Source organism: Dreissena polymorpha, chromosome 7 (genome assembly GCF_020536995.1).
Source record: "Dreissena polymorpha isolate Duluth1 chromosome 7, UMN_Dpol_1.0, whole genome shotgun sequence".
Taxonomy (NCBI): domain Eukaryota; kingdom Metazoa; phylum Mollusca; class Bivalvia; order Myida; family Dreissenidae; genus Dreissena; species Dreissena polymorpha.
In genome coordinates, this window is record NC_068361.1 from 25,621,534 (window position 1) to 25,635,362 (window position 13,829).

At 39.1% G+C, this 13,829-nt stretch overlaps 1 protein-coding gene across 1 annotated transcript; it reads right to left on the bottom strand.

The window, feature by feature from the left end:
* Positions 1–7,531: 7,531 nt before the first annotated feature.
* LOC127839556 (NXPE family member 3-like) lies at positions 7,532–8,830 on the bottom strand. The gene has a single exon (XM_052367944.1). The coding sequence runs from the start codon at positions 8,828–8,830 to the stop codon at positions 7,532–7,534; it is 1,299 nt and encodes a 432-aa protein (XP_052223904.1).
* Between the last annotated feature and the right edge of the window lie 4,999 nt (positions 8,831–13,829).

Here is a 13,829-nt window from a genome sequence, read left to right on the forward strand (position 1 = left end):
CCCGTTACCCCATAATAGGATGCCTATGAATCGAGAGGATCTCTCGGATACGTGACCCAGAGCGAACGAAACTGGGCAGACTGGATTCGTGCCCGATGGGTCACGCATGTTCGAAAGTGCAATATGGCGTCTCAGTGCCATCGCTTCCGGTGAAAAGTGTCGCCGAAGGTACGCTAACTGGCCCGTATTGGCCCCGTTACCCCATAATAGGAGCCTATGATCGAGATTATCTCTCGGAGTACGTGACCCAGAGCGGACGAAACTTGGCAGACTTGTTCGCCCCCGATGGGTCACGCATGCCGAAAGTGCAATATGGCGTCTCAGTGCCATCGCTTCCGGTGAAAGTGTCGCCGAAGGTACGCTAACTGGCCCGTATTGGCCCCGTTACCACCCATAATAGGAGCCTATGATCGAGATTATCTCTCGGAGTACGTGACCCAGAGCGACGAAACTTGGCAGACTTGTTCGCCCCGATGGGTCACGCATGCCGAAAGTGCAATATGGCGTCTCAGTGCCATCGCTTCCGGTGAAAGTGTCGCCGAAGGTACGCTAACTGGCCCGTATTGGCCCCGTTACCCCATAATAGGAGCCTATGATCGCGATTATCTCTCGGAGTACGTGACCCAGAGCGACGAAACTTGGCAGACTTGTTCGCCCCGATGGGTCACGCATGCCGAAAGTGCAATATGGCGTCTCAGTGCCATCGCTTCCGGTGAAAGTGTCGCCGAAGGTACGCTAACTGGCCCGTATTGGCCCCGTTACCCCATAATAGGAGCCTATGATCGCGATTATCTCTCGGAGTACGTGACCCAGAGCGACGAAACTTGGCAGACTTGTTCGCCCCGATGGGTCACGCATGCCGAAAGTGCAATATGGCGTCTCAGTGCCATCGCTTCCGGTGAAAGTGTCGCCGAAGGTACGCTAACTGGCCCGTATTGGCCCCGTTACCCCATAATAGGAGCCTATGATCGCGATTATCTCTCGGAGTACGTGACCCAGAGCGACGAAACTTGGCAGACTTGTTCGCCCCGATGGGTCACGCATGCCGAAAGTGCAATATGGCGTCTCAGTGCCATCGCTTCCGGTGAAAGTGTCGCCGAAGGTACGCTAACTGGCCCGTATTGGCCCCGTTACCCCATAATAGGAGCCTATGATCGCGATTATCTCTCGGAGTACGTGACCCAGAGCGACGAAACTTGGCAGACTTGTTCGCCCCGATGGGTCACGCATGCCGAAAGTGCAATATGGCGTCTCAGTGCCATCGCTTCCGGTGAAAGTGTCGCCGAAGGTACGCTAACTGGCCCGTATTGGCCCCGTTACCCCATAATAGGAGCCTATGATCGCGATTATCTCTCGGAGTACGTGACCCAGAGCGACGAAACTTGGCAGACTTGTTCGCCCCGATGGGTCACGCATGCCGAAAGTGCAATATGGCGTCTCAGTGCCATCGCTTCCGGTGAAAGTGTCGCCGAAGGTACGCTAACTGGCCCGTATTGGCCCCGTTACCCCATATAGGAGCCTATGATCGCGATTATCTCTCGGAGTACGTGACCCAGAGCGACGAAACTTGGCAGACTTGTTCGCCCCGATGGGTCACGCATGCCGAAAGTGCAATATGGCGTCTCAGTGCCATCGCTTCCGGTGAAAGTGTCGCCGAAGGTACGCTAACTGGCCCGTATTGGCCCCGTTACCCCATATAGGAGCCTATGATCGCGATTATCTCTCGGAGTACGTGACCCAGAGCGACGAAACTTGGCAGACTTGTTCGCCCCGATGGGTCACGCATGCCGAAAGTGCAATATGGCGTCTCAGTGCCATCGCTTCCGGTGAAAGTGTCGCCGAAGGTACGCTAACTGGCCCGTATTGGCCCCGTTACCCCATAATAGGAGCCTATGATCGCGATTATCTCTCGGAGTACGTGACCCAGAGCGACGAAACTTGGCAGACTTGTTCGCCCCGATGGGTCACGCATGCCGAAAGTGCAATATGGCGTCTCAGTGCCATCGCTTCCGGTGAAAGTGTCGCCGAAGGTACGCTAACTGGCCCGTATTGGCCCCGTTACCCCATAATAGGAGCCTATGATCGCGATTATCTCTCGGAGTACGTGACCCAGAGCGACGAAACTTGGCAGACTTGTTCGCCCCGATGGGTCACGCATGCCGAAAGTGCAATATGGCGTCTCAGTGCCATCGCTTCCGGTGAAAGTGTCGCCGAAGGTACGCTAACTGGCCCGTATTGGCCCCGTTACCCCATAATAGGAGCCTATGATCGCGATTATCTCTCGGAGTACGTGACCCAGAGCGACGAAACTTGGCAGACTTGTTCGCCCCGATGGGTCACGCATGCCGAAAGTGCAATATGGCGTCTCAGTGCCATCGCTTCCGGTGAAAGTGTCGCCGAAGGTACGCTAACTGGCCCGTATTGGCCCCGTTACCCCATAATAGGAGCCTATGATCGCGATTATCTCTCGGAGTACGTGACCCAGAGCGACGAAACTTGGCAGACTTGTTCGCCCCGATGGGTCACGCATGCCGAAAGTGCAATATGGCGTCTCAGTGCCATCGCTTCCGGTGAAAGTGTCGCCGAAGGTACGCTAACTGGCCCGTATTGGCCCCGTTACCCCATAATAGGAGCCTATGATCGCGATTATCTCTCGGAGTACGTGACCCAGAGCGACCGAAAACTTGGCAGACTTGTTCGCCCCGATGGGTCACGCATGCCGAAAGTGCAATATGGCGTCTCAGTGCCATCGCTTCCGGTGAAAGTGTCGCCGAAGGTACGCTAACTGGCCCGTATTGGCCCCGTTACCCCATAATAGGAGCCTATGATCGAGATTATCTCTCGGAGTACGTGACCCAGAGCGACGAAACTTGGCAGACTTGTTCGCCCCGATGGGTCACGCATGCCGAAAGTGCAATATGGCGTCTCAGTGCCATCGCTTCCGGTGAAAGTGTCGCCGAAGGTACGCTAACTGGCCCGTATTGGCCCCGTTACCCCATAATAGGAGCCTATGATCGCGATTATCTCTCGGAGTACGTGACCCAGAGCGACGAAACTTGGCAGACTTGTTCGCCCCGATGGGTCACGCATGCCGAAAGTGCAATATGGCGTCTCAGTGCCATCGCTTCCGGTGAAAGTGTCGCCGAAGGTACGCTAACTGGCCCGTATTGGCCCCGTTACCCCATAATAGGAGCCTATGATCGCGATTATCTCTCCTCATAGTACGTGACCCAGAGCGACAAAACTTGGCAGACTTGTTCGCCCCGATGGGTCACGCATGCCGAAAGTGCAATATGGCGTCTCAGTGCCATCGCTTCCGGTGAAAGTGTCGCCGAAGGTACGCTAACTGGCCCGTATTGGCCCCGTTACCCCATAATAGGAGCCTATGATCGAGATTATCTCTCGGAGTACGTGACCCAGAGCGACGAAACTTGGCAGACTTGTTCGCCCCGATGGGTCACGCATGCCGAAAGTGCAATATGGCGTCTCAGTGCCATCGCTTCCGATGAAAGTGTCGCCGAAGGTACGCTAACTGGCCCGTATTGGCCCCGTTATCCCATAATAGGAGCCTATGATCGAGATTATCTCTCGGAGTACGTGACCCAGAGCGACGAAACTTGGCAGACTTGTTCGCCCCAATGGGTCACGCATGCCGAAAGTGCAATATGCGTATGTTTTTGCCCTGTCTGTTTGTTTGTTTGTTTGTTGGTTTGTTTGCGTCAAACTTTAACATTGGCCATTACTTTTGCAATATTGAAGATCACAGGTGGAAGTAACGTACCCTGGATAGTATATATATATATATATATATATATATATATATATATATATATATATATATATATATATATATATATATATATATATATATATATATATATATATATATATATATATATATATATATATATATATATATATATATATACTATTATTTTTTTTAGGAGCCCAATACATGTATATTAAAATAAATATATAAAATCATGTTTAATGAGAAACAAATTGACAAAGAGCCACGAACAAAAAATCCCCTATTCACTTAAAACAACGAGGCGTGTCACATAATGCATGCATATGCAACCACGGATACCAAAAGTTCATTCAAATCGACTTCATTGCGATCAAATTTCGGTGTTTTTGTTTGTCTTTCTCCGAGAAATATTAACAGACGCCATTCAGCTGCTGCAAGAACCGTGAATACAACGAATGTTTTCATTTGCCAAGACGTTTACCTGACTGGTACCGTTGTTCGCTGCACTTTATATGGTAAGTTGGGGAAAAAGTCGTCCCGCATGATGACCCCAAGTTTGAACTGGTCCAAATTTGATTTTTGATGTATGCGTTTTTAAATATTGATATTGACGAAAATGAGTAAATATATGACTTGGTAAGTGTTGGTGGAGTTGAGATATTTAATAGCGGTGTGATAACAGCTTTATACGATGAATTTAGACATGTTCAAGTACTGTGCATTGCTTTGTCTTCAACAAAGACCAACTTACTTGCGTTTCGCCGTTAAAAACTATATTTATGTACTGTTGGACATACTTTCATTACTGAGTATACTTAATAATATGCACCCTGAATTAAATTTGGAAAATATATGCAAAAAGTAATACATTCAAGGAAAAGGAAATGATGTCTGGTGTCATGACTCGTGAATCTCGGGGACAGGGCTTCATAGTTCAAACCATGAATCGTGGACAACCCGGACCAGAAAAATCGGGCCACATTAATGATATTTATTAATGTAATTGTTTCTGAAATTGGATCATTTGTATGAGCTATAAACATTAATTGTGCGGTGCCATGGGAAAAGGGACGGTCAGGAAAATATGACCAGCTTGAAAGGACAAGGTGATTAGGATCCCAGACTTCACCAAAGCTCAGACAGTCGGTCTGACAAGATTAAACGAGAGCGCCGATGGCGTTAAAAGCATAGGTGCAAGATACAGGGAAGAATGGCGTCACGTGGTATAATGTAGTTCGATATCGCCATCCGCGAATTTCTCAAATCAATAATTTCAAACAATTACCGACTATTTAAATAGATAATCTTTCCATTTACATCAGTGTTTGAAACGCTTATGAAAAATAATTACCCAAGCCTTTCAAAATTTAAGCACGGACAGATCTGTATCGATTCTTTTCTCTATTCTTTTCACAAATGAAAATAGACGCTACCCTATTCGTCTGCGTCAAGAATTTGTCGTAAAACTTGTGGTAAGCGTTAGATGCAGACGTGCACAACAGATTGAGTTCTGAATACAGATTTCTGAATGCAGATTTTTATAGAAACTCCTCACAGCAATTACTTCCCTTGCTTCGCCCGGTCAGTAACTTCTAGTATAAGGGAGGCCACTGCGTAGGAGATTGAGATTTATAGTGCAGATAGAATTGTTTTACGAACGAAATTTGTTTTAGGTTATAAGAAGATTTTTTGACATAAAACGGTCTTAGAAAAATTCACTAAAAATGGTGTCAGCAATATTCTTGGAAGAAAACGTTAGAAAAACGTTTCCAAAAAAAATTGTAAGAATGACCATATACTAAATCAAATAGATATTTCGTCTGATTTTTGATCAGGTAAGGCTTCATAAAGGGCAACCGATGGATGTGGATTTTCGAAATGTGGTATATACCATAAGCATAGGTGCGTAAACGCACCTATGCTAAAAATATGTCAGATGAACAGAAAACTGTCAGACCAAGCCATTTATTTATGTTATTCCTGAATTTTACCAGACAATCGGTCTGACAAGATACTAAAATCTGTCAGACCGAATGTTGAACTTACAGCTTTCGCGAAATATGGGATTTGAGCTGTTCATTATTCATTCACGCGCCGATCTGGATTCAAACTGGTCGCAATCCCTATAAATATATTATACGCTGGGTAGCTCATACTTGTCGATAGTTGACTACTTTCTTTTGAAAGTGACTTCAGTTTGTTCTTACAAGCATTGCCACTGACTGTGTGGTATAAAAAGACAGTGGATTGAAACCTGTCCTTTTTACTGTTATAATATATGTCTTTTAGGTCTTTTTTCCCATGACTATGTTCAATTATGAATGTGTTATGTTTGATAATGCTCAATAAAATTGTGCCTGGGTTGTTCATAAATGAATTTAATTATGTGGTCAAGGTTGTCACATACATGACCAGGTATCCCTATGTGGTATAGGTTGTTCCGGATCATATAGTACCAAATCAATAAGTAAAATTCTGTCACCTTACAATAAATTTGGACTATACAGCTACTTATATACTGAGTTTGGGCCATGAAAATCAAACCTATACAGCTACTAGTTTTTTAGTTACATTGAAGTAACATAAAATATATGAGCAGCATCACAGTAAAAGGGACCTTTAATAAGGCGCTTGTGACCAATTTGGATCCAGATCAGCCTGTGCATAAAAGCGCAGAATGATGCGGATCCAAACTTTCGCTATTTAGTCAGGGAAACCAAAGATTCCAATATGATTCCAATATCAGAGGGTGGGGATTTTTTGTTCATGACTCTTTGTCAATTTGTTTCTCATTAAACATGATTTTATATATTTATTTTAATATATTGGGCTCTTAAAGGGATCTTTTTACGCTTTGGTAAATTGACAAAATTGAAAAAAGTTGTTTCAGATTCGTAAGTTTTCGTTTTAGTTATGATATTTGTGAGGAAACAGTAATACTGAACATTAACCATGCTCTAATATAGCCATTATATGCATCTTTTGACGATTTTAAAACCTAAAAATTATAAAGCGTTGCAACGCGAAACGATTGAATAATTTGGAGAGTTCTGTTTTTGTCGTTAAATTTTGTGAAACTACGAAGATTGCTTATATAAGGTATAAAATACGTCAGGAATGTGTACTCGGCGGAATAGCTCAGTAAGCTAAAGCGTTTTTACTTCAGGACGCTGGCAGGACTCCAGGGGTCACTGGTTCGAAACCTGCTCCGGGCAATGTTCTTTTCCTTTTTTTTATTTTTTTTTCTTGATTTTTTACTGGAGCTTTTATGATCCAATGTTTACATTTATCAATATAAAGCATTTAATGAATACGTTAAAAAATGCCAAAATCTGTGAAAAGGCCCCTTTAAAAATATATATATATACTATCCAGGGTACGTTACTTCCATCTGTGTTGAAGATAGCAACTTGATATTTGGCATGGGTGTGTATCTCATGGAGCTGCACATTTTGAGTGGTGAAAGGTCAAGGTCATAACCACGTATGAACAACATGAATCTAAATATTGCTGTTCAAGCAAATGAGTAAAATCCTAAAAACATGTATGTTTAACAGTTTTACATTAAAACATGATATTAAAATACCAATCTAATAAAAACGCCTAAACATTTTTTTCTGAAATATCCGGCATGTTAATACTAACACTATGTTGTATGCATCATACAAATTCCAACTTTAATAACAGATTTTTTACATAAATATTATAGATCTCACGAAAAGAAAGTTGAATAACGAATTATTTGCTGTACAAACAAGGTGTCACAAATGAAACTACTGTTTAACAAACGTACGCCATAAAGTGCCTGATCTGGTTCTGCAGTGTCACGGGGCCCGGATGGATATTTCTGGTCTCGTGTATCACGTTCAGGGACCACGTGTCAAGGTAGACTACTCTGTCGTGAAGACTTTCAAACTCCTGCTGTAATATTTCTATGTAGACCAAAGTCAACGTATTATCAAACCAGTGAGTGTCGTCGAAGCAATAATTGGGGCCTTTGACGAAGAATAATGCCTTTGGTTTTAAGGTCAAGAATTCTTTAATGCTACTCACAAGTCTGCGAGTTCTATCTCTGAACACGGATATGGGGAAAGATTGAAAATGAGCATGGAAAGCGAACACAAATATTAACTTGTCACCAGTTATGCTACTTTTACTCAGTATTTGAAGTTCAGAATATACTGAAGTTATACCGCGAAAAGGCACTACTGGATTTGTGAAAGGCATTGCGTGCTTTAAATATGTCACATTTATATCAAAGCTTGAAAACGTTTTGCGCCAGTGGTAGGTGTTGTTTTCACCAAATCGTCTAAGATTAATGCCCGGCCTTGTTTCCAGTACCACGTTCACAAAGAATTCCGCATACTGTCTGGCAGTAGAATCCCCGAAGAAATACATGTATTTTCCTTTTAAACAACTCCTGTAAGTGTTGTTCTGATGTTCTATGTACGACTTGCAATTTAATAAACTCCACGTGTTATTCATCCAAAATCCGTTAATATTATTAGTTATGTTTTCCCAAGTTAATCCTTTTTGCATCTGTTTACATAAAGGCTTTTCTATATACAAATCGTGTGTATTCGCTGGAGCTTCAATATTAGCAACTGCATTAATATGTTCAACTGATGGAACGTATACTTTCAGTGGGTTGTTAGCTTTGACCACGCCATCAAACGAACCCGCATTGAATGATTGAATGTGCTCACAGCTCAACTCTTTTGGGCGTGGGTGGGCACAGAACCACGGCAATCCATCGTTGATCGAGGTATAGTTGCATACACGTGTGTGATTCACCATCATTTCACTCGGCAAGCACACTGTGAAGTCGGTTTCGTTTTTATAAAGAAATTTCCCACCAATTCCCCACACGTTTTTCATCGAAAACACAGATGTTCCGTATGTGTCCATAGTTCGCAGTCTTAAACAGGTGTTTTCTATTTTTGCCGCATTCTTGACCCTAATAACAGTCGTTCCAGCCCAAGGAATTCTAATCCGGACGCTGTACGTTCCGTTGTCATGGTCATGCATGTGACTGGCCAATTTGCCGTCACCTTTGATTTGCTGAGCAAGAACTATCATCATGTCACCACCAGCAGCTTTGGACTCATTTTCAGCATTAGCAGTCTTGACAATCACATGGAAAAGCTTGTCATGTTCACTGCCAGTTGGTATCACCGTCAGTTGTGAATATTTTGCACTTGTTACTGATGAATGTATGCTTTTAGTATTTACTCCTTTGCATTTTGTGTTTAACTGAAATGTTCTTTGACCAAGAAAAGCTCTTCTGTTGGTATGATGTTCGAGATTTTTTAATATGTTTGAATTTAAACGTAATTTATCTTTTTGATATGACGATTTGCTATTAATGTATAAATATTGTACATACATTAGGTATAATGCTATGAAAACAAGTATCGCTGAAGCAACTCTTGTAGACTTAAAGGACATAAAACTCTGGCTTCTGGAAATATATGTCGCCATCTTGGATATTTTCATTTATGGAAAAGAAGATACTATTCCACGATAAATCGTACAATTCCGCATCCGATTTTTCACGTTAACTTTTCTCGACATTAGCTCTGAAAATGGAAATGTTTACACCATTAAATTGTTTGAAGTCAATAACATGTATGCCATTTTTCTATCAAACTACGAGCAATCGTTTGTAAGAAAGTCACCACCACACCGTACACCGATATCGGAATATGAACTGAAATGTAAATAAATGGCATGTTCGTGGTGAATCTGAAAACCCCAAACCAATAGTCAATACACATGTAGTCTGAAAAGGTCATCATCGATCTTTATTGTTAGTATTTCCATGATATTTAACAGTTGGCTAAATAAACGTTTAAGGCAAACCAAATAAAGTACACTGAGTGTGTTCCAATGCGTAAAATGTATGTACAAGTAAATGTAACCTTACCATAATAATGTATAATTTGTTACTAGTTTTTTTTTAAATTGTAATTTTCTTCAAAATAGAAAGGTACTCTTCCATTCTCATAATTATGTGGAGTTGCATAGCTATCAACAACTTAATACATTATAAAGATATTTTATTGTTCCTTCATTAAGTCTTAATAAATGTTTATGTGTTTTGTCAAACGAATTTTTTTATGAGTGTTCATGGTATAATGCAGTTTAGCAAATATAGATTTCTTGTTAATATTATGTCAGTGTCAAGGTAGTGTGTGTATAAACAGCCCACATATGTACATGTATGTATAAGAATAATCAATTAATGAGTTCTAAGTCGCATGTTTACAGCCAGTTTAGAATATACTAATTGTGTACCTGTTGATTTACTATGGAACGCCTTCACTGTCGTATAATACCAAAACTTGTGATATTACGTCAATCTGCTTGTGCATGAATGCCTGTGACCATTATATATAGAAATAATCACAATATATAAATACATATTTTGAATATAAACAGATAAAGCATTAATATATAAACATATAATTTTCTTATATATAGACAAAATGTAAAAATATACAGATACGAATGTATTATACACAGATAATCTTTAATTGTATAAAGGCATTACTTCTTTATATAAAGGCAAAAGATCTTTATATGAACATAAATCTTTATGTAATAATGATAACGAATATTTTTTCATTATATATAGGCATAACTTAATTGTTTATATAAAGGTAAAATACCTTTATATAAACATAAATCGTAATTATATAAACACATATCGTCTTAATATGCAGATAAAATTTGAAAAATACTTTAAAAATCTTAAATGAATTTATGTAAATATGTAATCTCAACACGTAAAGATAAATTTATAGTACAGAAAGATTTTAATGTTTTGTATTATCCTAAATAGTTGTTTTATTAAGATAATTACGTTATTACATAAATCCATACTAAGTTAATATGCTTATGAACATCGAAATAAATTACATTAATACAAAATTTCGTCAGCAATATATATAATCTTAATGAATAAAAAGATAGCATTAAATATACGAAGCTTTTATTACACACTGGAGAACATATGTTTTGCATCATTTCACAACAGTGGATATGGGATACTTGGGCGACTTGGAGTGAAGAAGGAGTGATACGGCGCTTCAGACAGGAGAAGATAACAACGGACATCATATCACTTATGTCGCTGTACGACTGTAATTGCTTGGGTGTAAATGACAAAACAACTATCATGAAATTGCGTGTTAAATGTGTTTTGTTACCGGAGTAATCCGTGGTAAAATAATACTAATTTATGTTCATATAAAGATCTTTTGCCTTTATATAAAGAAGTAATGTCTTTATATAATGGACGGTTATATATTTATATATAAGAAAATTATATCTTTATATATTAATGCTTTATCTGTATATATTCAAAATATGTATTTATATATTGTTATTATGCATATATATAATGGTTACAGGCATTCATATAAAGATCTTTTGCCTTCATATAAAGAAGTAATGCCTTTATATAATGCACGGTTATATATCTATATATAAGACAATTATATCTTTATTTATTAATGCTTTATCTGTATATATTCAAAATATGTATTTATATATTTTTATTATGCATATATATAATGGTTACATGCAGTCATATAAAGATATTTTGCCATCCTATAAAGAAGTAATGCCTTTATATAATGGAAGATTATCTGTATATAATACATTCATATCTGTATATTTTTTACATTTGATCTATATATATAAGAAAATCATATCTTTATACATTAATGCTTTATACGTATATATTTGAATTATGTATTTATATATTGTGATTATGCATATATATATAATGGTTACAGGCATTCATGCGCAGTCAGATTGGCGTAATATCACAAGTTTTAGTATTATAAGACAGTCAAGGCGTTCCATAATTTACGGTCTCAAAACATTTAAGAAGCATATAAACATACAGTCATCTCTAAATTGTTGGTTGCTAAAATTTATACTTTTACAAAGTGTATGTAACGTAAAATACACGCACCTCACAATAGTTTAATGTCCGTTTGTTCAAGTATTGTAATAAACCTAACGCACTTAATAACCCATCATGCAATGTTGTGTTTTTTAAACAGTTCCCATACACTGAAACGAGACACTCATCTTCCACAAACCATTTGATAATGTTACTGTATGCTTAGCTCTTGTACATACTGTTAAGTACAAGTCTTATTGTGTGGCTGTTTATCTAAGCGTTAAATGCATTGAAATACATGTAATGCAAAATGTATTCAAATTACTTCCACACTATTATTGCAAATAAAGCTGTCAAATGCAGGCCATACAAAGAGAATTTTGTAGTTGTTAATGATGTTATGCGACATTCAGAACGACTCATAGGATAAGTGTGTTCATAACTGGAGCATTATTCATATTTCTCTGTTTAATCATGAAATGAAAGTTGCCGCCATAAAAAGTGACATCTGAAACCATTTCGTCAAAATTAGGGCGAGAACCAGAACGTAACAACTCCACTTTTCATCAACAATCACTCTTTTCACTTTCTGCAGGTTATTCAAATGCTCTTCAATTTGCATTTTTCCCTTGAATCATATCATGTATACAACATACTTTATCAGACAGAACCCAGGTGCACTACATTCTCATCAACAAATGTGATGTGATGAATTGAAAATTAAAAGTTGTGAAAGGTGGTGACAATTGCCTGCTTAGTGAAATTATTATGTCGCCAAATGAGTTTCATACACCAGAAATCTCATTCAATATCTATGTGATAATCTTAGTGAAAATCAACAGACATAAATTAACAAATATAGCCTCAGATTGACATTGATGGAAAATGAAAAACTGAACATTTACCATGAGAAAATCAATAACTTAACCCAATTATGCCTAGCGTCTTGAAAAAATGGCATTGGCAGGGTCTGCGCTGTTTGCTTAAAGGAATTTATGTAAACAAATTCTAAATATAGAAATAAATATACTAGACATCCCTTATTTTGGAAATAAATTGATCCAATTTAGAAGGATTGGAGAGTACACTAGGCATAAATGGGTTAATGGCAGAAAGCCACTCGTCGCACGATCATGCTGAGGCAATCCTGTTTGCTAAACCAAATTTGCTTCGGTGGATCATTGAGTCCTGTTCTGAGAAAACTGGGCATAATGCATGTGCGTAAAGTGTCGTTCCTAATAAGCCTGTGCGGACTGCACACTTTCCGCTTTTTTTTATTTTACGTTTCAAGGAAGTCCCTCCTTACCGAAAATAAAGTTAAGGCGGAAAATGTCGTTCCTGAGCCTGTGCGAACTGCACAGGCTAATCTGGGACGACACTTTACGCACATGCATTAAGCCCAGTTGTCTCAGAACACGACTTAATTTATTGCAATAACCGATACTATCCTTTCTATGAAATACAACCAGGTTTATCGATACAAGAACGAGAAAAGAAAGATGCGAGTCAATCTAGCCAGAGAACATCGTCATTTAAAGAATCTTTGCGAGAATCAAGAAGATGATTCTCACTCGATGAAGAAAATAGAGTCTGCAAAGATTACTGGAGCTTAGGGTCATATCCACGTCAGAAGGACTTTGTTTGCCTAAAAATAAGACATGATGGGTCGAGTCGTAAAAGGAAACACTAATCAAAACGTAGTGCTTGATTAATAGTATATCGCCTAGATGAAAAACTTGTTTTCAAAGCTTTCTTTCAGAGGATGTTCTAGTCTAGTATACCTGAAGTAAATAAATTTTACAAAGCGTCCTCTACAAAACCGCAAAAGTAAATGGTTTAATATTTATGACTAACATCGTGCGGTTGTACTATACAACGTTTGTTCAAATACTTTGTTTTAAACTTCTTATCTGAGACTTTTGGGTAAGATGTATGATGTTTAGTTTTTTACATCGTATGGTGGTCCCCTACCTAGTTTATTTGAATCAAACTCCTGTGATTAAAATCGGCCGCCCTAGGGATTACTTTCTTTCCTAGTATGTAAAACTTTTTTTAATCTTCTTCGCTGGAACCTTACGGTCCAGAGGTTTGTTATTAGACATGTAATTTCAAATCGAATATATATATATATATATATATATATATATATATATATATATATAT